At 39.4% G+C, this 23,949-nt stretch overlaps 1 protein-coding gene across 1 annotated transcript; it reads right to left on the bottom strand.

Annotated features, from left to right (window-relative positions):
- Nucleotides 1-16,083: 16,083 nt before the first annotated feature.
- Nucleotides 16,084-17,641, bottom strand: LOC135711305 (uncharacterized). The gene is made up of 2 exons (XM_065234094.1): nt 17,636-17,641; nt 16,084-17,562 (listed from the first exon to the last, which is right to left on the bottom strand). Exons 1-2 carry the CDS (start codon nt 17,639-17,641, stop codon nt 16,210-16,212), a joined length of 1,359 nt encoding a protein of 452 aa, XP_065090166.1. The 3' UTR covers nt 16,084-16,209.
- Between the last annotated feature and the right edge of the window lie 6,308 nt (nt 17,642-23,949).

The raw sequence follows: 23,949 nt of genomic DNA, 5'->3' as shown, positions 1-23,949 counted from the left end.
AAAAAATACTTCTTATGATGTTTGCATCATTGATGCGAATCCCTCAATCTCTAGTCTAGTGTCGCAAAAATGGAACTGAATTGTACACTCAGAATGATCTTGTTAAGTTTGATAATTATAATTACTTTTGAGAATCAACCTGCATGTTGTTTGTTCTTTTATCTGGAATTTAAAATCAAAGGTTAAACGATGTGTTTGAAGAATGAAGGGTTGTACATTTTATTTCCAGCATTCAGGTTTGAATTTATTTTTATAAAAGCATTATGATATTTTAAAAAATTTTAAATGGAGTTAGTTTTGGTTAAACTTATTGGATACCAATTTATTATTTACACGTATTCTAAACAAGTAAAAATTTTCAGTGTTTTCAATTTATTTAATCAAACAAAAACAAAAAAAAAGGGATTTTTCAATGTTCTAATCCATTCAGACTATCCTGCTGCTGAATTCCGGGCATTAATTTCATTGACAAGAAAGATATTTATGCATATTAGATATATGTAGAAATTTTTATCTCTTCGTTGAAATTTATGCCTGGAATTCAGCTACTGGAGTGCTAATTCTTAACAATATATCTAAATCACCAAGACCGGGTTTATCCTATGAAGAATGTACAAAAAATTCCATACAATCTAGATTCATCATTCAAGATTCGATCAGATTCAATTAACTGGAAACGTTTGAATACTTTCTTAACAAACTACTGTCTTGATAGAATATTTGAATTTTTAAGCAGTTGGAGATCCTCAGAACTTGATGAACCTGAAGTCTTGGAAAAATATCCAGAGAACTTTACTTATATCTTCGTCTATATGGAGATCTTTTGAATATTTCTTGCTGTCTAGGAAGGATGTCAGAAAGAATATCATGTATCTCATGCAACGTTTCTTCAACATCTACAAAACTCCCTTAACCCTCCGTTACCAATCGATATGAAACCAACGGATATTCCTTTAAAAAAAAACTTGTTTTAACTTAACAAGCCAAACTTTTATCACAGTTAACCCACAAAAAAAATGCGAATAATAGAGAAAATGTGAATGGAAACCGCGTTAACGGTGTCCGTACTACCGCATGCGTGATAATGTTTGCACCATCGTACAAATAAGGTGCCCGTTTCACCTGTGCATTCAATGCCTTGGTTTTCTTTGCATGCACGTAACCTATAGCTCATACCGTAGTAGGCTGTGTATAAAAGACAATGATTTACTTAGTTTGACAGTTGCACCATGACGAAGTGGCAGCGTATTCGTGATTTGTACCACGCGCAAATGTCGCAAAAAGACATTTCAATCGCCGTGGGAGTGTCCCGGTGGACCGTCAAAAGGGTTTTAGAACGAGAAAAGAAAGGACAACTATCCGCGAAGGTGGCCACAGGTCGTCGGAGGTCAGCTCTGGTTCCAAGGATTATCGCTGCTATCAAAAGGAAGATTCGGGTGAATCCAGGGCGTTCAATAAGGAAAATGGCAAAGGAACACGGGATCAGTGACTTTAATCCGGTGGTAAAAAATCCGGCAATCCTGTTCACCGACGAGAGCATGTTTACCGTCGATCCCGTATCAAATTCCAGAACCGTTCTTTTCCGGTAAAAGACGTGGCCGACGAGCACAAGAACGTGTATCTGACCAAGCATCCTGCTAGCGTTATGGTGTTTGGATTGGTGGCTTCCGATGGCAAAAACATGGACCCGGTGTTCATTCCAGAAGGCGACAAGGTCAACACGGAGGTCTACATCGGGATTTTAAGTAAGTATGTTCTTCCGTGGATCAAAGAACAGTACGGTACGAAGCCAAATGTTGTATTTCACCAAGATGGGGCTCCGTGCCACACCTCGAACCGCACTCAGAAGTGGTTGCAGGAACATCTTCCGTTCTGGGCGAAGGATATGTGGCCGCCATCCAGCCCCGATCTTAATCCGCTGGATGACTCAATATGGCGCGTCATGAACGCCAAGGCCTGTTCTAAACGCCACCCGAGTACAGCAAGCCTCAGACAAACACACCAGATAGAAAGTTACTGTCGTCGACAAAGTTGTTGATAAGATCAAAGCCTATTTCTTGATGCACAATAGTTCAAAATTTTCTCAATACGCGGCGCTGTTACACGTGAAATTCTCATAAAAATATCTCGAGATTCTGACCAGATAGAAAGTTACTGTCTTCGACAAACTTGTTCAGGAGGTCAAGTATTTTTGGCTGGTGAACAGTAGTTCAGAATTTTCTCACTACGCAGCGCTAGAACACACGTGAAATTCTCATATAAAATATCTCGAGATCCTGACTAGAGAGAAAGTTACTATCTTAGGCAAAGCTGTACAGGAGATCATAGCCTTTTGCTGGTGAACAGAAGTTCAGAATTTTCTCACTAGATGGTGCTCGTATACATGTTAAGTTCTCGCATGTGATACATCAATAGATCCTGACCAGATAGAGAGCAAATGTCTTTGGCAAAGTCTTCGACAAAGTTGTTCAGGAGGTCAAAGCCTATTGCTTGGTGTGGCGCTAGTATACAAAAAAAAAAAAAAAAAATCAGCTTGACCGCCCACGGTTGCTGCTCTGTTATTACCAGATCAACTGCAATTACACAGAGAACCAACAGATGATGTTTGGGACTAACATTCATCCTCAATGTGTAAGAACTGGAGATCTAATATTTAGCAATACCAGCGCCGGCCGTGTCCGAATGCAGGTCAACTAGGGAATGGGAAGGAATGTGTTGACGTGGTACTCGCTGTGAAGGAAACCGAGAAATCCTCTGCGCTTCCACGAGAAACCACTGGGATGTTGGATGTGGGGAAAGGTTGCACGCACACGCAGGGATCGTTTTTTGGTAGAGCGATTATAATACACAAACACACACACACACACACACACACACACACACACACACACACACACACACACACGCGCGCACTCATCCAATTTCTATTTTTAGATCCAGGACCCACACTGTGGTAAGTGATGCGATCGGTGTTAAAGAAGAATTTATTTTCATTAAAATCTAGTGGGTATAGAATAAGACAAAGTGAAAAATTGCAAGGAAGGGGACGGCCCTGGGATTGAACTCCCGACCTTCTGCTCAGTAAGCAGAAACGGTAACCACTGAGCTACCGAGCCTCGTCGCTTGGTGTGGCGCTAGTATACACGTGAAATTTTCTCCTATAAAATATCACGAGATCCTGACCAAATAGAATGTTACTGTCTTGGGCAAAGTTGTTCAGGGAGCCAAGGTCTTTTGGCTGGTGGACAGAAATTATTTTTTTTTTCACATCATTGCGCTTGTATACACGTGCAATTCTCGCATTAGATATATTTCGAGACCTGCTAAACTGTCATCGGCAAAGTTTCCCTGGAGATCAAAACTTTTTCGATGGTCAACAGTGCAGAATTTTCTCACTACGCAGCGCTAGGATATACGTGAAATCTTCGCAAACATAATATCTCGAGATCCTGAACAGCTAGAAATTTAATGTATTTGGCAAAGCTGTTAAGGAGATAAAGATCTTTTGGCTGATGAACAGTAGTTCAGAAATTTTTCAAAACTTGGCGGGCAATTCTCGCATATCAAATATCATAAAAAAAAATGCAATTTACATCAGCCTAAGTGGGATAAGACAAATATATTCTGGATTTCTTATACTGGGCAAGATTTTCATGAAGATTTGTGGATACATAAATTGGGGTGAGTCGTTCCACTTGTATACCTTAGATAAATTAGTGGTAACACGTATCTCAGATGGAAAACATTATCTTAAAAGATCAATATTGCTGAAACTTCCACCAAATGAATGTTTAGATTCTCTCTTTCATTTAAAGCTTATTTCAAAATGTCTTATCGAGTGGTCTAGAACAAAAAAAAACCCTGTATTAACGTGTGCACGGACAACGAGACTAACCCAGAGAGTGAGGCACTTTTGCTCGGTTGAATGGAGAAATTTATAAAACCGTGCACTCCCGATCATAAGTTTAAGGACACGCCCTAAAAACGTCCAATTTTCGTTGGCTTAGAACATTTTAAAGATTTTGAATGGAAATACGAAGAGGCAAATTGCTCAATATAATTTTCAAATTTTGTATTGGTTGTTGCAGTGGTGACTGGATTTTTGGGAATATTACGAAATAACACGAAAAACAACGAACTTTTTGATTATTTCACGCCTAGAACGCTATTGAGTTTAACACATTTGGAAACAAAAAAGGTGTACCATTCGAATTTAAACACGTCTCAAAATCATTTTCCATCTAATTCATACTTAGAAAACCATATAATTGTTCACAAATAAGTAATTTAGAATTCAGAGTTGGTTGGAAATGCTAACATGAAGCCTTAGTGTGATGATTTATTAGCTAGAGAATGATCTTTTAGAAGAATGTAGGTGGATAGTTCCGTTAGAGTACGGCAGTATGAAAATTGAATAGAAGTTGAAAATGAGCGAAGGGCCATTAAAGCGACAGTTTTCAAGATGACGCACATTTTTGCCTAGCCCGTACGATGTACGCGGGGACTTGAAGTATGTCTCCAAGTCTCGTACGGGCTAGGCAAAAATGTGCGTCATCTTGAAAACTGTCGCTTTAATGGCCCTTCGCTCATTTTCAACTTCTATTCAATTTTCATACTGCCGTACTCTAACGGAACTATCCACCTACATTCTTCTAAAAGATCATTCTCTAGCTAATAAATCATCACACTAAGGCTTCATGTTAGCATTTCCAACCAACTCTGAAAATCGTTAACTTCGCGTATGAAGTAACATAAAAAACACTTTGAATGTAACAACTCAAGGCGGGAGTAGCCGTCAACAATGCTGATGATGGTACAGCACGCAACAACCACCCTACTGCTGAGCGGTTCCATATCATTAAAGCAACGAGTAATTTTCATCTTTTTTGATTTGCATGAAACCTTGCATACAAGTTTTTGGGGGAAAAAAACGCCGTTTTGCATACTTGGTTCGCCATTTTGAATCTAGCCTTACTTATGAGAAGGGCCTATGAAAAATGCACATGATATCTTCAAAAAATTGTATCTCGGAAACGGTTTGTCCGATTGGTTTGGTGTCTTGGGCGAAGTTTTAGACAATTGTTGGTGTTATATGGAGAAAATATGCACGGTAAAAAAAAAAGTTTGGTATTTGTGTTTTAAACTAAAATATAAATTTTCCCTTTAAAGTGACATGTCAATAATTTTTTTATTATCCTTTTGTTATAGCTGACTAAAAATGCTATCTAGTGCACAGTAGGTTGTTCTGGAGAAAAATAGATTACAATGAAAAAAATTGTTTTTTAAAAAAATACAATTTTCAAAAAAGCTATTAAGAAAAGTCAAAAAAGTTTGTCACCCTAATTTTATGAAAGTACATTAAATTTGCAAACAAAAAGTACTTCGGTAACATTTTTCTAAGATGCACCGTTTAGAAGATATTACTGATTTAATATTGTTTTTTTTTTATAACTTAATAAGTTTTGGCCCTTTTCGGATGTACTCCGTGTTTTTCTAGTTTCAAAAGTATTTTTTTCGGAAAGATTGGAAAATTTTGAGTTAAAATGACACTGACAGCTTAAAGATTCGAGTGAAATTCTCTGCCTTAAAAGTATTTTGAAAAACAAGTTACAAAATCCCACTATCAGGAACAATGATTTCTTCAAGTGATTTTTGGTGCGTTGTGCTGAAAATGTGCATTCAACTCTTGCATATCGCCTAACAGTTTAATCCATTTAAACTGGATGTGTTTATACTGTGCATATTTTTTCTCTATTGCCGAACATCGCCACAGACATCAAACCGATGAGACAACTCGATTTCGAGATACACCTTTTTGAGAACTGCAAATGTAAGCTCCTCAATTAGCAAGATTCAAAAGAGCGAATTAAGCTTATTTTTCAGGGATGGTGATTGTGCGCAATAAAAAATAACATTATATGTTGGATATCATCAGTTTATTTTTATTCCTGTATTTTTATAAAATTATTGTTTACACAACTTTCTTAACAATATTGAATATTTTGGCATCATTGTCAGGACAGTTTGAATAAAGCTTTGCCTTTATTGTATTTTCTGATAGAGGAAGAAATGAGTGGAATTTTAGAGTTCCTTGAATTGTTTTTGCATTATTATATTGATTATTTAGCTGCAAAGACATATTTTCGTATTCTTCTGTAGTAGAATAACAAAATGACAACTTTGTAAGTTCTTCTTCTTTTCGTTTGTTTGCCCAATTAAACAACTCTCTTGCAGTCTTTATCGGGTGTTCGCGTTCTTTGGCTAAACTTGCTCTGGTAGCCATGCGTTTTATCGTACCTCCAATAGCATCGCATGGACCTTTTCCGTGCGATGTTGCGAAGAAATGCCATTCAGCGTCAATACCATACTTTGACTTAAATTTACAAAGTTTTTTCGGTTTTTATACTGTGAAGCAGCACCATCTGACATATAATAATTTTTTTTTATGTTTTTATTTTGATCAAAATACATTATCTCTTTCCTTTCTTGCATCTGATGCCATATTTCTACTGGTTTTAAATTCGTCTACAATTTTTTGTACTGACCATGATTTTGGCAACAATGATAAAATTGATAGTTTTTCTTGCCTTGTGGCTGAATTTAAAAATTTAATTTTCATATTTTCTATGACTTCATCAAACTCGTTTGCTTTTTCTGTTTTAGCGTCTAATTTAAAAAGATTTCTTCGTACACCTTCGACGATTTCAGCGCACTTTTTTTCAGGATATTGAACATTTTTAACCTTACCTAAATCTATAGGCGAAACACGAATAGCTGCTATTCCTCGGTTGAATATTTCGACGTCTACAGGCATCGTGAAGTCTTCATTTGATTTAATTGTGCTTAGCGTTGACTCTGATGGTATCGTGACCAAACTTTCATAGCTTTGCGAATCAGGTACATCAGGTATGGTCTGAACAGTTGGCATCCTTGAGCCGCCGGCTACGCTTTGTTCCTCGTTTTGGGTGAGGTGAGCTCTTGAATCAATATGCAGACGGCAAGACGAACAAACACGAAAATCCTTGGTGTTCAGTGTGGATACCTTGGAAAATCCAATGTGTATTTAAAACTTACCTTTGCACCAAAACGTGTTACACTTTCCTTTACAATTATTATGTTATCAAACAACACTGGATCTCGTTCAAAAACACAGGATTATGAGCTGAAATTACTATAATCACTATGCTACTAGCAACCTTTCTGCATTTACTGTTTGGTTTTCCCTAGTAGATACTGGATGAATTCAGAACCGAGTCAGACATTATTATACAGCTCACGGGTAGAAATCATAGAATGCTGGGTAAAGACTGTTGGAAGATAGGTAGAGTTGAACGCTCAGGTATCGTCGAACCTTCAGGTACGAGTTTGGAGAGTTGGAGCGAGGTAGATTTGCTGGCGTAGGTATATTGTTATTGAAGAAGATTGTAAATTGTATATACCTGGAATGAATAAAGAGTGCGGCGGTTGTTGATTGAGGTATCAGTCGGCAGCCCTCTAGTTTGATGGAAGGTGACTACTGCGTTCTTTTTATTTATTATTAAGGAACGGTCAACGACGGAGCTAGCCTCGTTATGGCCAGCGTGGCCATGGTGGACTAGTTCCAACAAAGACCATGTTTACAATCACCAACTGTGCGTAGTACAGCTAACTGGTATCTGATTACCTGTATCTAATACTTGTTAGCACGTTTTCAGCACAACGCACCAAAAATCATTTGAAGAAATCATTGTTCCTGATAGTGGGATTTTGTAACTTGTTTTTTAAAATACTTTTAAGGCAGAGAATTTCACTCGAATCTTTAAGCTGTCAGTGTCATTTTAACTCAAAATTTTCCAATCTTTCCGAAAAAAATACTTTTGAAACTGGAAAAACACGGAGTACATCCGAAAAGGGCCAAAACTTATTAAGTTATCAAAAAAACAATATTAAATCAGTAATATCTTCTAAACGGTGCATCTTAGAAAAATGTTACCGAAGTACTTTTTGTTTGCAAATTTAATGTACTTTCATAAAATTAGGGTGACAAACTTTTTTGACTTTTCTTAATAGCTTTTTTGAAAATTGTATTTTTTTAAAAACAATTTTTTTCATTGTAACCTATTTTTCTCCAGAACAACCTACTGTGCACTAGATAGCATTTTCAGTCAGCTATAACAAAAGGATAATAAAAAAAATATTGACATGTCACTTTAAAGGGAAAATTTTATATTTTAGTTCAAAACGCAAATACCAATTTTTTTTTTACCGTGCATATTTTCTCCATATAACACCAACAATTGTCTAAAACTTCGCCCAAGACACCAAACCAATCGGACAAACCGTTTCCGAGATACAATTTTTTGAAGATATCATGTGCATTTTTCATAGGCCCTTCTCATAAGTAAGGCTAGATTCAAAATGGCGAACCAAGTATGCAAAACGGCGTTTTTCTTCCCCAAAAACTTGTATGCAAGGTTTCATGCAAATCAAAAAATACAAAAAATAAAAACTGGAAAAATTTCCCACTTGTTCGTGGAACCGCTCTGCTTTCTCTCTGAGATGATCACGTTGGTCATGACGAGAGGAGCAACACAATAGTTGGGTAAAGAAGAACTGCATTATAACACACCATCGACTGGAAATGCTCTCGCGACGTGGGGCTTTAGGTAGTGATGAAAACGTCGCTAGAACTATTCCACAGCCGCAGTCAGTTTATGAGCAACAAGAGGGACGCACATTTTTGCCTGTGGACTTGGAGACATACTTCAAGTCCCCGCGTACATCGTACGGGCTAGGCAAAAATGTGCGTCATCTTGAAAACTGTCGCTTTAATGGCCCTTCGCTCATTTTCAACTTCTATTCAATTTTCATACTGCCGTACTCTAACGGAACTATCCACCTACATTCTTCTAAAAGATCATTCTCTAGCTAATAAATCATCACACTAAGGCTTCATGTTAGCATTTCCAACCAACTCTGAAAATCGTTAACTTCGCGTATGAAGTAACATAAAAAACACTTTGAATTTAGAATTGTTTGCAAAATTGCAAATATTTTGCAAAATTATTTTTACACGTGTTTCGAGTAGAATGCAATGAGAGTGTAAGAGTCGTGTTTTGTGACTCGAACAGACAATCAAAAGCCAATGTTTTTGTATTCACTTCGGATAAGCATAACTGTCACTTTGACAACTCTATCTGTCATACGCATGGCCCGCACTTATTTCATCCCGCACTTTCAAAGTGTGGAGTCCAGTAAGGTGCAAAATGCGCAATTTAACAAAGGTTCACCCAAAATTACAATATTTTTCAAAACTAACTCTGAAGAATCATGATTGATTTTCTCAGAATTAACTTGGAAAAAAATTGAAACTAAAAGAAGAGAACCCTTTTTTTTTTAATAATTCGTTTATTTTTCCAGGCTCATTTGCTGTAGCTTTGCGGAGCCGATATTCATTGTTTAGATAACAAAATTACGTAAAATTAACGTTAGTAAAGCGGGGGCCGATTACTCGCGGCTATCTCGAGGTTAGGGGTAACAAATTGTAACAAATGGATGGCAGGGTAGGGATTGTGAACACAAGGTTTGGAGAGAACTCTTATGCTATACCATGCATACCATTCAAATAACCTATGGAAATCTGAGAGACCTTTCCTTTGGTTTGTTTTTCGTCGATCTTGTTTTCCGTGCTGAGCACCAATGCTACCGAAGCCAGGGAGGCAGCTCCCACACCTGGACCCTTCCTATCGACCCATTAACTCATGAACCGGGGACCAACGGCTTTGAACAAAACACATTTGCATGTTCACCATCCGGAAGAACTTTGCCGCATGTATAACTTTGACGATGACAGTTACTTCCTGTAGAATTTAGGATAGTGACATAAACATGGACCTAGATGGCCAAAGGACCGTCCTCCGGAAGATTCGGAGCATCCGTAAAATTGTCAATCCATTAAACTGATCCTAGTGTTCAGCGGTGTTATTAAATACTAGGGTAGAGCACTACTTCGTCGTAATCGGCCATTTCCGTTCTATCGATCAGAAAAAGATCAATAATATCAATGATTTCACCGTGCACAAATCAAAAATAGGTTTATTCCGATGCGTTAGTTCATTAGCTATAACATAAATCTTATTAGAGCGCTTTGTATGAATATTCACGCCCATTGTTCTAAAAACAAAAGAAGCGCTCCTAGCGAATCCCCTTTTTCTACGTTTATCCGTTGGGCGACGAAAATCTAATGGCGTTTCAATGCGTTAGGACGGAATTGAAACTCGTAAAACGAATTAAGAATCAAGAAGCAGTACTAGATTTTAAACAATATCACAACAATTTGTTACTCTTTATCAAATCTAACGGTACGTATGGAAAGATGAATAAATTTAGATGTCATCTTTGACAGAAATATTGCATATTATGTTTTAACTCGTTCAGAAAAGAGAGGTAAAGTGCGGGTTGTGCTTAGTAGGACGGAAATTAGATCAAAAACCCTATGTAAGAAAAAAAAAACTTAGGTCGTGACGTAAACATGGACCTGGATGGCCATTTGACCATCCTTTGAATGATTCTGAACATCCGTAAAAGTGGTCAATCCATGAAACTGATCCTAGAGCTCCACGGTTTTTTCGAAAACATTTGGAACTGTGATATAAGAATGAATTTGGGGTCGACTTGGGGTCTGGATGACTTTGGGACCGTCCTCCGGGGGATCTGGAACATCCCGTGTTTTTTAATCGTCTTCTGAAATGTTAACCTTTTTCCCTCTACCAACACATACGTGAGGGTTAGATCTCCACCCCACCACCCCCAAATTATTGTTTATCAGGACCTTCTATCTTTTATCGCAGTTCCAAGAGTTTTCGAAACAACCGTGGTTTTCTCACAGTTTCATGGATCTACTTTTGCAGATGTTCCGGATCTTCCGAAGAACGGTCCAATGGCCATCCAAGTTCATTTTTTTTTTTTTAAACTTTATTTTAGAGATTTTTAGCCTGAGGCTAGTTCATCTCTAAATCCAAGTTCATGTCTCGACCCCAAATTCATTCATATATCTCAGTTCGAAGGTTTTTCGAAAAAACCACTGAGCTTTAGAATCAGTATCACAGATGGACCACTTTTACGGATCTTCCGGAGGACGGTCCCATGGGCATCCAGGTCTATGTTTATGTTTATAACCCAAATTTATTCTTATATCACAGTTCCTAATGTTTTCGAAAACCGCGGAGCTCTAGGATGAGGTTCGTGGATTGACCACTTTTACGGATGTTCCAGGACCATTCCGTTGCCTCCAGGATCCATATATAGGAACCATGACTTTATTCTGGCTAATTATGGACATTTGTGCCTATTAATCTAATTTATAGGTCTTATGCCACATGCAAAACCTACAAACACAACTTTAAAAAAAAAGTGTAATGAGTCTTTTTACTTAAAAAAAAAGGTAGACAACCCGAATTTCAATCTTCTCTCAAACAAAATAATCTACAGACCCTAGAAAGTCTAGATGTAACTTTTGAAATTCATCAAGAAATGGCTAAGTTATGTCATTGGAAACTTGCCGTTACACGCTTTCACTAGTGAGCTTTTCGAAAAAAAAAACACCAAAAATTCTGAGGGGGGAGGGGCTTGAATCACTTATCAAGCCGCTTGATAATTCTGGAGGGAGCCTGGCCTCCTTGGCACCCCATTAGCTACGTCAATGGCCACTAGACTGATGCAAAATTTGACATTTTCGCTCCATAGTGCTCGAGCGGTTCCAAATCAGGTCTTGATTAGCCTCCCAAGGTTTGGATTGATTTGGTAAGAAGCTGACTGAGCAGGAACAATTTGAAGTTTATATGGGAATTACTTTGGGGAAACCAAACTTTTTCTTCGTAGTCTTCTATCCTTCTTCCATATTGCACCGTTTAAATTTTCGATAACTATTCTTGTGGAAAATTTTCTCAGCTACAACTTAGCGGAACATTGTTTTTCAGTCAAACATCAAATTAAATAGTTATTAATTGATTAAGCGATTGATAATCTTATGGCATGATCAAGCAACTGTTTTGTGGGCAACACTGTATTCTGCAGTGTGACATAGTAGCCATGATGTTTTAGCTCTATTCTACGCGCCAGAAACACCAATGTTGCCTGCTGAGCAGTTGATTGAGCATAATCATAAGACAATAGTGACTTGAATCATTAATAACTTTTGATCCTTACGTTTTATCGACGCAAACATAACACGCAAACCAAAAATCTATTAAGGCCCACGCACATTAGATCCGGATCGGACGCGTTGCGGCAAAGTGACAGCTAAATCTATTGTCTAACTGTCAAATTTACGTCAACGCAACACAAACGGATCTAATGTGCGTGGCCCTTTACAATGAATGTTAGTTCCGTTTCCTATCATCCTCTGTTCATGAACATCGCAACGAATGTTAGAAATTGACCATGCAGGTGATGTAATGGTTTTTTGTCTTTTTTATTTCGTGTTCTATCTGCGCTTTCGACTAAACCAGTAAGCTTGTAGAACGACGCACATTGTAGAACATTGTAGAACATTGTAGAACGACTCACACACTTGCCTCGAATCTCTCCAGCAAAAAAAGCTTACGAAGTCGAGTATGCGAGAAAATGAGCGCTTCATGTTTGCTTTTAGGCTATCGTATCCAGAAGCATGGAGAGAGCAGTGGAGAAAGCACAGGTCTGAAAATCGCAAAGTTTTGTGGTTCGAATCCAGTCGGCAATCTATTTCCTGTTTTTTCTATATAACTAATTTACCTCACTAATACACTCTACATTTTTCGATCTTCATTTTTCTTGCATTGGACCGCAGCTAGGTAATCGCATCCCCCCTCGGTTCATGCGGTCTCCACTAATATCCTCTGATGATAAATCCCACATAATTGTAAGTGAAACTTACATCCCCCGGTTGGCTGTACAGTTATCAATTTTTAAAGCAGAGTAAGGGAGAATTATTAGATAGATATTTGGTTTTCCCATAGTAATTTCCATATAAACTTCAAAAGGTTTGTGCCAAGTCAGTTTCTTACTAAATGCGTTCCAATTTTGGAAGGCTAATCAGGAACCAAATAGGAACCGTTTGAACACTGTGGAGCGAAAATTTAAAATTTTACATCAGTCTAATACCGTTGTACGTTGCGTCTGAGGGCTTCAGATATAACGTATATTCAATCTAATTTACCAAAAAAATAGACCAAAATTAGACGGGTTCATGTTCCTCCGGATACAACATATATTCGTTATGAGTCAGGTGGCAGTAGTAATAAATATGCTTTTAAATTTGGGTTCCCTGAATCCGAATAGAGTGCTCGAGATCCTTATGTGAAGCGTATTTTCAGCCAATAATGCCATATCAGATTTTTTAAAATTCACAGTTGCTCCTAAATGTAGGCAATTGCTTACAAACTCGTAGGGAATTTAACGGAAATCCTTTAATTTCTCTTCTTTCGTAATTTATTGAATAATTCAGATTCATTCATAAAACTCACTTTCCAGTGAATTACAACAGTCGTTACGGCCCTATAATCGTTCGTTTGAATTATATAGGGGAAATTGCTCTAATGTTAGCCTATGGATCTAAGATTGGGCCCATCGCTAAAAATCAGCTATTTATCACACACTTAGAAATTATTATTTTTACACGAGACGTAATTCAGCTTTGAAGTAATGGCATGTAAAATTAAGTGTTCTGACACAGAAACATATACAACTCGTCGAATAGTCCGTTTGATTGAATTGATTTTCTCGTCATTTTCAACTGATTCTCATGTCAAAAGAGCCGCTTGCATGTATCGGTCTCAGGGCACTGAAATTTACATTTCTTTTTCGTAGTGTGCAATTTGATCTAGATGAACGCGTCATTTAAATGGTGCTAATGGATATTTTTGGTTGAAATTGAAAATTTAGTCGATTGTTGAATTTATGTATGGGCCCAAGTCAGGGGCATTTAGGCCGACATTACATCCATTTCCCCTATAATATGAATGCCAGTAAAATAATGCAGGATTAAATACTATCACGATTTCTCTTCATGGCACATTTTACCAGGATGTCGTAAGTAAGTAATTAAGGTGAAGTGACTCTCCGTGCAAGTTAAATGCGTGACGCAGAATAGGTCTCAATGTTTTGCCTGATTTTTGACAATTTTGGTAGTGGGACTGAATAAAATTAAAAGTAACTCTCAAATATTGTTGCAGATTTGGAAAGTGTAGATAAATTTCCTTTTCGTTTCTTCAACTACAGCATCATCAACGTGCACTGCCCACACGAAGGGAGACCCGACGACGAGAAAGAAGCGTTCTATGCGCAGCTGGAGCAGGTTTACGACGGCTGTTCGCAACGGGACGTCAAAATCGTCATCGGCGACATGAACGCTCAGGTAGGACGGGAGGCAATGTATAGACCGGCAATCGGGTCAAACAGCCTGCATGCCGTATCAAACGACAACGGCCAACGATGCGTGAACTTTGCAGCCTCCCGGGGTATGGTCCAAATTTTCGCGATTCGGCAGGTTCTGCAGAAATGCCGCGAATACAACGTGCCCACACATCATTTGTTCATCGATTTCAAATCCGCATACGACACAATCGATCGAGATCAGCTATGGCAGATTATGCACGAGTACGGATTTCCGAATAAACTGACGCGATTGGTCAAGGTGACGATGGATCGAGTGATGTGCGTTGTTCGAGTATCGGGGACACTCTCGAGTCCCTTTGAATCTCGAAGGGGGTTACGGCAGGGTGATGGACTTTCGTGTCTGCTGTTCAACATCGCGTTAGAAGGTGTGATCAGAAGAGCTGGGATAGACACGAGTGGCACGATATTCAGGAAGTCCATCCAGCTCCTTGGTTTCGCCGATGACATTGACATTATGGCACGGAACTTTGAGGTGATGGCGGAAACGTACATCAGACTGAAGGCTGAAGCTAGACGGATTGGACTTGCCATCAACGCATCAAAGACAAAATACATGAAAGCAAGAGGTTCTAGGGAAGACAATGTTAGCCTCCCACCCCGAGTTCAGATTGACGGTGACGAAATCGAGGTGGTCGATGAGTTCGTGTATTTGGGCTCACTGGTGACCGCCGAAAATGATACCAGCAGAGAAATTCAAAGACGCATTATGGCAGGGAATCGTGCCTACTTTGGACTCCGGAGGACGCTCCGGTCGAATAAAATTCGCCGCCGCACGAAGTTGACTGTCTACAAGACGCTGAATGAACCGGTGATGCTCTACGGCCACGAGACCTGGACTATGCTCGTGTAGGACCAACGTGCCCTTGGTTTTTTTTCGAACGGAAGGTGTTGCGTACCATCTACGGTGGAGTGCAGATGGATGACGGAACGTGGAGGAGGCGAATGAACCACAAATTGCACCAGCTGCTGGGAGAACCATCCACCGTCCACATTGCAAAAATTGGGCGACTACGGTGGGCTGGGCACGTCGTAAGAATGCCGCACGACGACCCAGTGAAAATGGTTCTAGAAAGCGACCCAACAGGAACAAGAAGAAGAGGCGCGCAGTGGGCAAGGTGAACCGACCAAATAGAAGGTGACATGCGGACCCTTCGCAGACTACGAGGCTGGCTAACTGTGGCCATGGATCGAGTAGAGTGGAGACGACTTCTTCGGACAGCACAGGACAACAAGGCCTTAGCCTGATTGGTAAGGTAAGGTAAGTAAGATAAATTTCCTATATGAATAGATCAAGAGTTTATGATTTGAGTTGCTCACAATGATTTGGTGAGTGACAACGTTTTGCACTTACTCAACTACGCTACTCAACAACAATTTACCAAAACGCTTTGAGCTACTCAAATCAGAAACTCTTGATCCATTCATAGAGGAAATTTAACGCACTTTCCAAATCTGTAATTACATTTAGTGATCACTAAACATACAAAATCCGTTGCAACGTCACGTAGAATGTAACCGAAAATTATTTGCGTGACAACTAAAAAAACAAGGCATTATGAGCAATTTCACCTCGGTGATCAATTTGCCTTCGCATTGCGGTACTTTGGAATTTTGATTAAAAGGTTTTATTTCAATTCTGCTCAGTGGAAAAAATAAACAACAAACAGCTCAATTTTCAATACTAATTATATTTAACAATATTCAACAGGATCATTCTGTGCATCAAATAATTCAGTTCCATTTGTGCTACACTAGACTAGAGAATGGAGAATACGCGTCCAAAGATGTAAACTTGTTTTACTGCTTGGATTCACGCTTGTAATGGGCGGAAATGTGGTGCTGTTCCTCGTCATGCTGCTGTTGTTGGTATTGTTGTTGTTGATTGTGGTGATGTTGTTCTTCATACTGGTGATGTTGGTATTGCTGTTGCTGGTTGTGATGCTGTTGGTGTTGACGGAATGCCTGCTCGTGATGATCATCATGGTCATCATCGTGATGGCGCTGTTCCTCGTAGTGCTGATGATGATGGACATTATGACGCTGTTCTTCGCTATCATCGTGCTCATCCTTGTGCTGAACCAAGTGTTCAGGAACAGGAAGAGACGAATGCTGGATCTGGTAATGCTGTTCTTCATTTTGGTGGTTATTATGCTCATTGTGATGATCATCATGAGCAGGTTCAGAAGTATATCTGGTCAACTTCAGTGCAGCTGAGTTTTGCTGAACATGTTCGTGACTGTCATGATTGTTTTGGTAAGCATGATGATGATGATGGTGCTTTTCAAGCACTACTGGTTTCTCAACAATAACAGCATACGGTTTTGGGACTTCAACCTTGTGGACAAGCGTAACTGGTACCTTCTTCTCAACTTCTACACGCACTGGACGATCAACGTGTTTGATGACTTCCTTCTCGATGTACACCGGAAATGGTTTTGGGACATGGACCGTGTATGGTTTCGGCACTTCCACATGGACTTTGTGGACTACTGGAACCTTGACTTCCACGGGGTATGGGACGTAGCGATTGACATGGACTGGTACCTTCTTCTCAACGACGACTGGAACCTTCTTTTCCACTTCGACAGTGTATGGGACTGGACGGTCAACGTGGACCTTCTTTTCTACGTAGACTGGGTATTTTTTCTCGACCTCAACTGGATACGGAACCTTGACTGGGTATGGAACTGGACGATCAACATGCACTGTATATTTTTTCTCAACGTAGACTGGAACCTTGCGCTCAACTTCAACATGGTATGGCACTGGGCGGTCTACATGGACAGGAAACTTCTTTTCAATGATGGTGTGCTTCTCAACTTCAACCTTGTAAGGAACTGGAATCTTCTTGGTAATGATGGTTTGCTTCTCATCCCTCCAGTCGTAGGTCATGTGCTGGTGAGCCTGACTCTTATAGTGTTTGAAATCCTCAAAGCTTGCTGGAGCTTCGTATCTATAAGACGGCTGGAATTCACTTAACATTTCTTGATGATGAGAAAATCCATGACCATAATCACTAAGACCCCGTTTCTCTTGCTGTTTGGTCTCGACGTTAGCATCAGCGTCCTTGTTGGTATCCACTTCCTTGGTCGGATTATCTATCGCTGCTCCCAACGCAATGGCCAGAGCCATTGATAAAACAACGAATTTCTGTGGGAATAACAGAAAAGAAAGCAAACAATTAGTACACTGAACAATCACAATCCCTTCTGATCACACGAACCTTCATATCTGCCCCGGTTGTACCTATCTTCTTTACTACCAAATCCGGTGAACGATCACAAACGAATGATGCTCTAACCCACCAGCCACAAGTCATTTATACTGTACCAATTTCATCATCTGGATCTTTTTGCCAAAAGCACGATTTCCGCTCGCACTTAACTGGGTGATATCAACCCGTAAGCATTTTTTATTTTGGGCTTAGGCAAGAAGCGCGATCAAACACAAAAACGAACTAAAAATTTAAAAAAAGTTACATGCGCCAGTGAGAAGAGTCGCTCGCATCACGGTCCAAGGCCACCGGTTTTGGGCGGATGGCTAACTGTTTTCTCATATGTTTCCCAGCGGTGGTGGCCAGGGGCGCGGATCGAAGATGACCTAGAGATAGTGGGTAGTAACCAACCAGCAGGTGATCGAAAGTTACGCGGTGAATGTGTTTTATCGTCGCTCTTTCATTCGAACGAATCGAACAATTTCCAGGTGTCTAATTTTCAGTAATTGTAAATTTTCTTTTATTTAGCGGTTTTCGTTTTGGTACTATCTGGTGTCTATAAAAGTAAATTTTTGCTTCGATTTATGTGGGTTGAACGATGTCCCTTTTGCATAAATATTAATCGAGTTATGGTCAGATTGTTTGATTTCATTGAAAGTGTGATTCGTAATCTAACACTCTTTTAAGAAAATGTTGGATGCATTTGCAACGATGTTATCATCATGCAAGAGGAATTAGAAGGAGAAAATCAATCAACGCTAAGACGTACTAAAAATTCCCCAGAGATTTTATCATGATATGATGTTTAAAGAAAGAAACAAATAGTTTCAATAATCAACCGCCTTATGTAAGAAATGTAGCAACCACACCATCATCTGTTGAAAAGCAGGTTCATTTTGGACCTTGAAATCGATGTTATTGTTAGCAAAGGGTTTCCCTTTAAGGTCAACGGACCATCAGAAGCTGGTTGGTTTTGTGGAGCACACTATTGTAAAATCGTTTATGGCCTCAAAACAGGTGTGGTGAAGAACATCTTCTTCTTATTTTTCCTTGTATTACAAGTTTATTGCTTATCGTATATTAGTTTATTGCGTGCTCTTAACTTAGTGTTCTAGTGCTCCACAGTTATTAAATGAAAGCTCTCGATGCTAGTCCCATTTTTGCATTAGTATAATTGTGTGGCAAGTACAATCATTCTCTATGCCTCATACTTTCCAACCCGAAAAATTCCTAGACCGGACGAGGAATCGAAACCAGCCACCTCCAGCATGGTCTTGCTTTGTAGCTGCGTCCTTTATAGGTTGTTTACGCTTGTGCTAGCGCTAATGAGCCAGCTGCTAGCAAAAAACTCACCAGCATAATGTTAACAGGGCATCAGCGTCTACCAGCATGAGATTTCAGGAGCAACTGAAATTCGTGCTAGTTGATTAGTACACTAGCGCTAGCATATCCGCACAGATGTAAACACCACATTACCGACTGAGCTAAGGGAGGTTCCATGGTGGAGAACAGCTTTCTTGTAATTACCTTGAGTCTCTTCGCAGAAGTATGTGTGTGTGTGTGTGTATTTACAATCAAACTCCCACTGACTGGCTGTGGCATTACGGATAGAATCCTCCATGCTTGGCATGCACAGTTGTACACACCAACTGCACATTTGGTAATAACTTTTCACTCAGTTGTTAAAATTCGTTTTTCTTTACACTAATTGATCGATTAGGATCATAGTTTACTATAGATATGCAAAATGTAGGTAAATCTTAACATCTGAATCAACACCAACGAATTTTTATGTAGTCTTGAAGCACCTCTTGGCCGTCCAACACAATTCGCACACTGTGGAACTCGATTCAGGAAATTCAAGTATCCGTTCGTACCAATATCCTTGAGTCTCTTCACAGAAGTCCTTCAGAATTATACTCGCAACATTTTATTTCATTGGTATGGTACTCTTGAAACTTTGTTAAGAAATCACCCACTTGGGAAGCCCAATTCTTTTTTGTAATTTTTTAAAGAGATGAACTAGCCTTAGGCTAAAAATCTCTCTAATAAAGAAAAAAAAAAAAAAAAAAAAAAAAAACCCACTTGGGCCCAGAATTATTTTGCAACTATCTTGAGAATTCAATAGCCTTCGAGTTCTTTTCAAAATTTTCATTGAATCTCACATCAGACCTCTCTATAAATTTATCTCTGAACTTAATAAACTCATTCAAATTGGACATTGAATCCTCCTCATAATCTTCGTTCCTTTATTTAACGTTGGTCTCTGTTCCGCAATCTAGTGCCAATTACCGACGGACATCGATTGCCATCCATTGACGGCAATCGAATGTTCAGGTAGGCAGCTTCCACACCTGCGTAGGATATCGCACCCGTTCAACACACATGGGCCGGGACCAACGACGTTACTTCCCTTCCGAAGGAAGACTTGACCAGAGATTTTTATGCCTCAGAAAAATCCCACCGACCTCGGCTGGGATTGAACCCAGACCCATTGGGGTGAGAAAGCAGTTACGCTTATGACTACACCACCGCGGTGCACCAGTGCCGGTTTGTCCTCCTCATAATAGGAACTACTTAAAATTATACTAAGAGCTCTGCTGGAAATTCACCGTCAAAACTCCCTTAACGTTCGTCCTAGAACTCCCTTGGAATTGTACTTTGAAATACATTACTATTCCCAAGACTTTCCTCTACGTATTTCTCCGAATTCTATTGGAATTTTCACAAAATGATTCTTCAGAGTTTCAATCCAGTTCAACTCCATAAAAATTTTCGCATTTAACGATACAACTTATTTCCAAGTTTCATAAAATTCAAATATAGTTCCGAAAGAACCTTCAAGTTCCATAAACTTCAAATAAAGTTCCGGCAGAACTTTCTTCCCAAGCAACCAAAAGTTCCGTATTCAACTATAAAACCCACTTTCAAATTCCATAAAGTTCGCGTACTCCGAGCAACTTGAAGTTCAAAAAAAGTTCCAAAAAGCATCCCTAAGCACTTCTGAGGAACTTCAGGCAAGGCTGAAAACATGGCCACAACAAAGTTCCGAATAAGTTCCCAGTGGAAATTCTTATCAACTTTAAAGTATCTTAAAAGTTCCCTGCGGAACTTCTTAACAACTTGAAAGTTTCTAAAAAGGTCCGTGATAGCCCACATGAAGCAATCCGCACAAGTCTTTATCAGTAACTAAATTTAATGTGTGTAAATATGAAATGATCAGTGGCTCAAATAAATTATAATTCTTATATTTATGCAGTGCATCAATACTAATACTAAAGCTGATAAATAAATATACGTTCATACCTGCCTTTAGAATTAACATTCATGAAAGTGCGAAAAATACAAAATTGGTGTAGAGGACAAAAACCTTTTTTAATTTATTTTCTTGAAAGTTCCGTTCAAGTTCCGCCAGAAGCTGCTTAGAATACTCTTCAATTATAGTGCCGGAACTTTCAAGTTCTTATAACGACTTAAAAATGAGGCTGCTAAGAATCCTTCAACCAAGCTGCTTAAGCCACAAATAGCCTTTTATCCGAACTGTTGGTTACTTGGACAGAGTCTTATTTTGATCGGAAAGATGGCGATTCATCATCTAAATTAAAAGGGCTTTTTACGGTAATTTACATTGTTATAAGCAATACATCAGCAGGTGGCCACGAATGATTCAAAAGATCGTTGAGTTTTGTATTATCAGTATCTTCTAATATATGGAATATCCAGAGTACTTTGCACAAAAGCATTGGGGCTAAAATTTTCCAGTTTACAACATATCTTTTGTTTACGATATAATGTATGCTAAAAGGTCGAAAGGCAAATGGATCAAAGATCGAGAGGCAAAAGATCAAAATGACAGAAGATCAAAATGACAAAAGGTCAATGAGCAAGATCATGATTGACGCTCGCGGATGCTTTTCCGTTACTGCCAGATCAGCTATAGTTACACAGAGAAACTAACAATCATTTTCAAGCACCGTCCACGTCCGAATGCTGGCCAAGAAGGGAATGGGACACTGGCTTCGGTGTTTTCAATGAAAACTCTAGCGCCTTTCGCAAACTTCGCATTGGGGATGATTTCCAACATGCCCGCAGACCATTACTTCATCTTCACGGATAGCCTCAGTTTGATTGAGGGTATTCGGTCGATGAAACCAGGAAGGCACTCATCTTATTTCCTTTCAACAAGGCCCAAAGGGGTCGACCTGCAAGGACCCTTACAGGATATCTTAGACAACTTGTCTACTTGGGCTATTCAGCTAGGTATCGAATTTTCCACGGAGAAAACTGAGTTGGTGGTTTTTTTTTTTCTAGGAAGCATAGCCCAGCACAACCGAAGCTTCAACTTTTGGGTAAACCGATAACTCATTCTATGTCCTTCAAATATCTTGGAGTCTGGTTCGCCTGGTCCACCTGGAGATCCCACATTGAGTATCTGAAGCGGAAATGCCAACAAAGGATCAATTTTCTCCGTACAATTACCGGAACGTGGTGGGGAGCCCATGCACAAGATCTTCTAACGTTGTACCAGACAACGATTTTATCGGTTTTAGAGTACGGTAATTTCTGCTTCCAGTCGGCGGCTATCTTCGTATCGCGTTAGTATGCATGCACTCGACTCATACGATGAGTCTTGAAGTGTTGGCGGGCATGCCACTCTCTAACGGGTTTTCGGAATTGTCCCTCAGGTCCTCACCCGATGTGAAATTATGAACCCACTGGTGATTGAAAACTTTGAGGAGCTTCTTGAGCTAAACCCTCAAACTCGTTTTATGTCATTGTACTACGTGTACATAACACAGGATGTCAGCCCTTCGCAGCATAATCCCTATCGTGTTTGCTCCGTCAATTTTCGCTGCAAAGTTTGGCCAGCTTGAATCCGCAAGATCGTTCTTCACAGATGGATCACTAATGGAGGCGTCCGCTGGTTTTGGTATTTATAACTTATTTCGTAGCGCCTCTCGAATGCTTCATGCTCATTGTTCCGTATATGTTGCTGAGCTGGCGGCAATACAGGTTACAATGAAACCTCCATTTACGAACCAAAACGGGGGTTCGTAAATCGAATTAGTGCGTAAAAAAAACTTCGTTATTTGGGATTTACTTCGTAAAAAGAGGTTTTTGAAAATTTTGTCAAATACCTCACAATATGGGTATTTTTGGAATCAGGGTGACGTGTAGGGACCGGAAATCGATGTCTGACGCCATTTTGAAATCCAAGATGGTGGCTTCCGGTTACAGAAAAACTTGGAAATTCTGCCAAATACCCCACAATATGGGTATTTTTAGAATAGGAGTGACCTGTAGGGACCGGAAATCGATGTCTGACACCATTTTGAAATCCAAGATGGTGGCTTCCGGTTACAGGAAAACATGGAAATTCTGTCAAATACCCCATAATATGCGTACCTTTGGAATCGGACTGACGTGTAAGAACTGGAAATTTATGTCTGACGCCATTTTGAAATCCAAGATGGCGGCTTCCGGTTACATAAAAACAGAAAAAGTAATGTTAAATAACCCACAATATGGGTATCTTAAGAATCAGGATGACGTTTAGGGACCGGAAATCGATGTCTGACGCCATTTTGAAATCCAAGATGGCGCCTTCCGGTTACAGGAAAACAGAAAAATACCGTTAAATACACAACAATATGGATATTTTTGGCACGTCACTTTGGGGCGTTTATTATATTATATTTATATTTATTATATTTATACACCATATTTTGGGGTATTTGACAGAATTTCCAAGTTTTTATGCAACCGGAAGTCGCCATCTTGGATTTCAAAATGGCGTCCGACATCGATATCCGGTCCCTACACGTCACTCCGATTCCAAAAATACCCATATTGTGGGGTATTTCACAGTATATCCCAGTTTCCCAAAATCACAAAAAAAACTCGTTATTTGGAATTTACTTCGTAAAAAACCTCGTTCAGAGTTGGTTGGAAATACTAACATGAAGCTTTAGTGTGATGATTTATTAGCTAGAGAATGATCTTTAGAAGAGGGTAGGTGGATAGTTCCGTTAGAGCACGGCAGTATGAAAATTGAATAGAAGTTGAAAATGAGCGAAGGGCCATTAATGCGACAGTATTTTGAAGATAGACGCACATCTTTTGCCTAACCCGTACGATGTACGCGGAGACTTGAAGTATGTCTCCGCACATTTTTTGCCTGTAGACTTGGAGACATACTTCAAGTCTCCGCGTACATCGTACGGGTTAGGCAAAAGATGTGCGTCTATCTTCAAAAAACTGTCGCATTAATGGCCCTTCGCTCATTTTCAACTTCTATTCAATTTTCATACTGCCGTGCTCTA

The sequence above is a fragment of the Ochlerotatus camptorhynchus genome, unplaced genomic scaffold, assembly GCF_037179485.1.
Source record: "Ochlerotatus camptorhynchus isolate MF236.1 unplaced genomic scaffold, CSIRO-AGI_Acam_v1.1 ptg000431l, whole genome shotgun sequence".
In the NCBI taxonomy this organism is placed as follows: domain Eukaryota; kingdom Metazoa; phylum Arthropoda; class Insecta; order Diptera; family Culicidae; genus Ochlerotatus; species Ochlerotatus camptorhynchus.
Note: the sequence above shows the minus strand (reverse complement) of the source record. Positions and strands in the feature narration are given on the sequence as shown.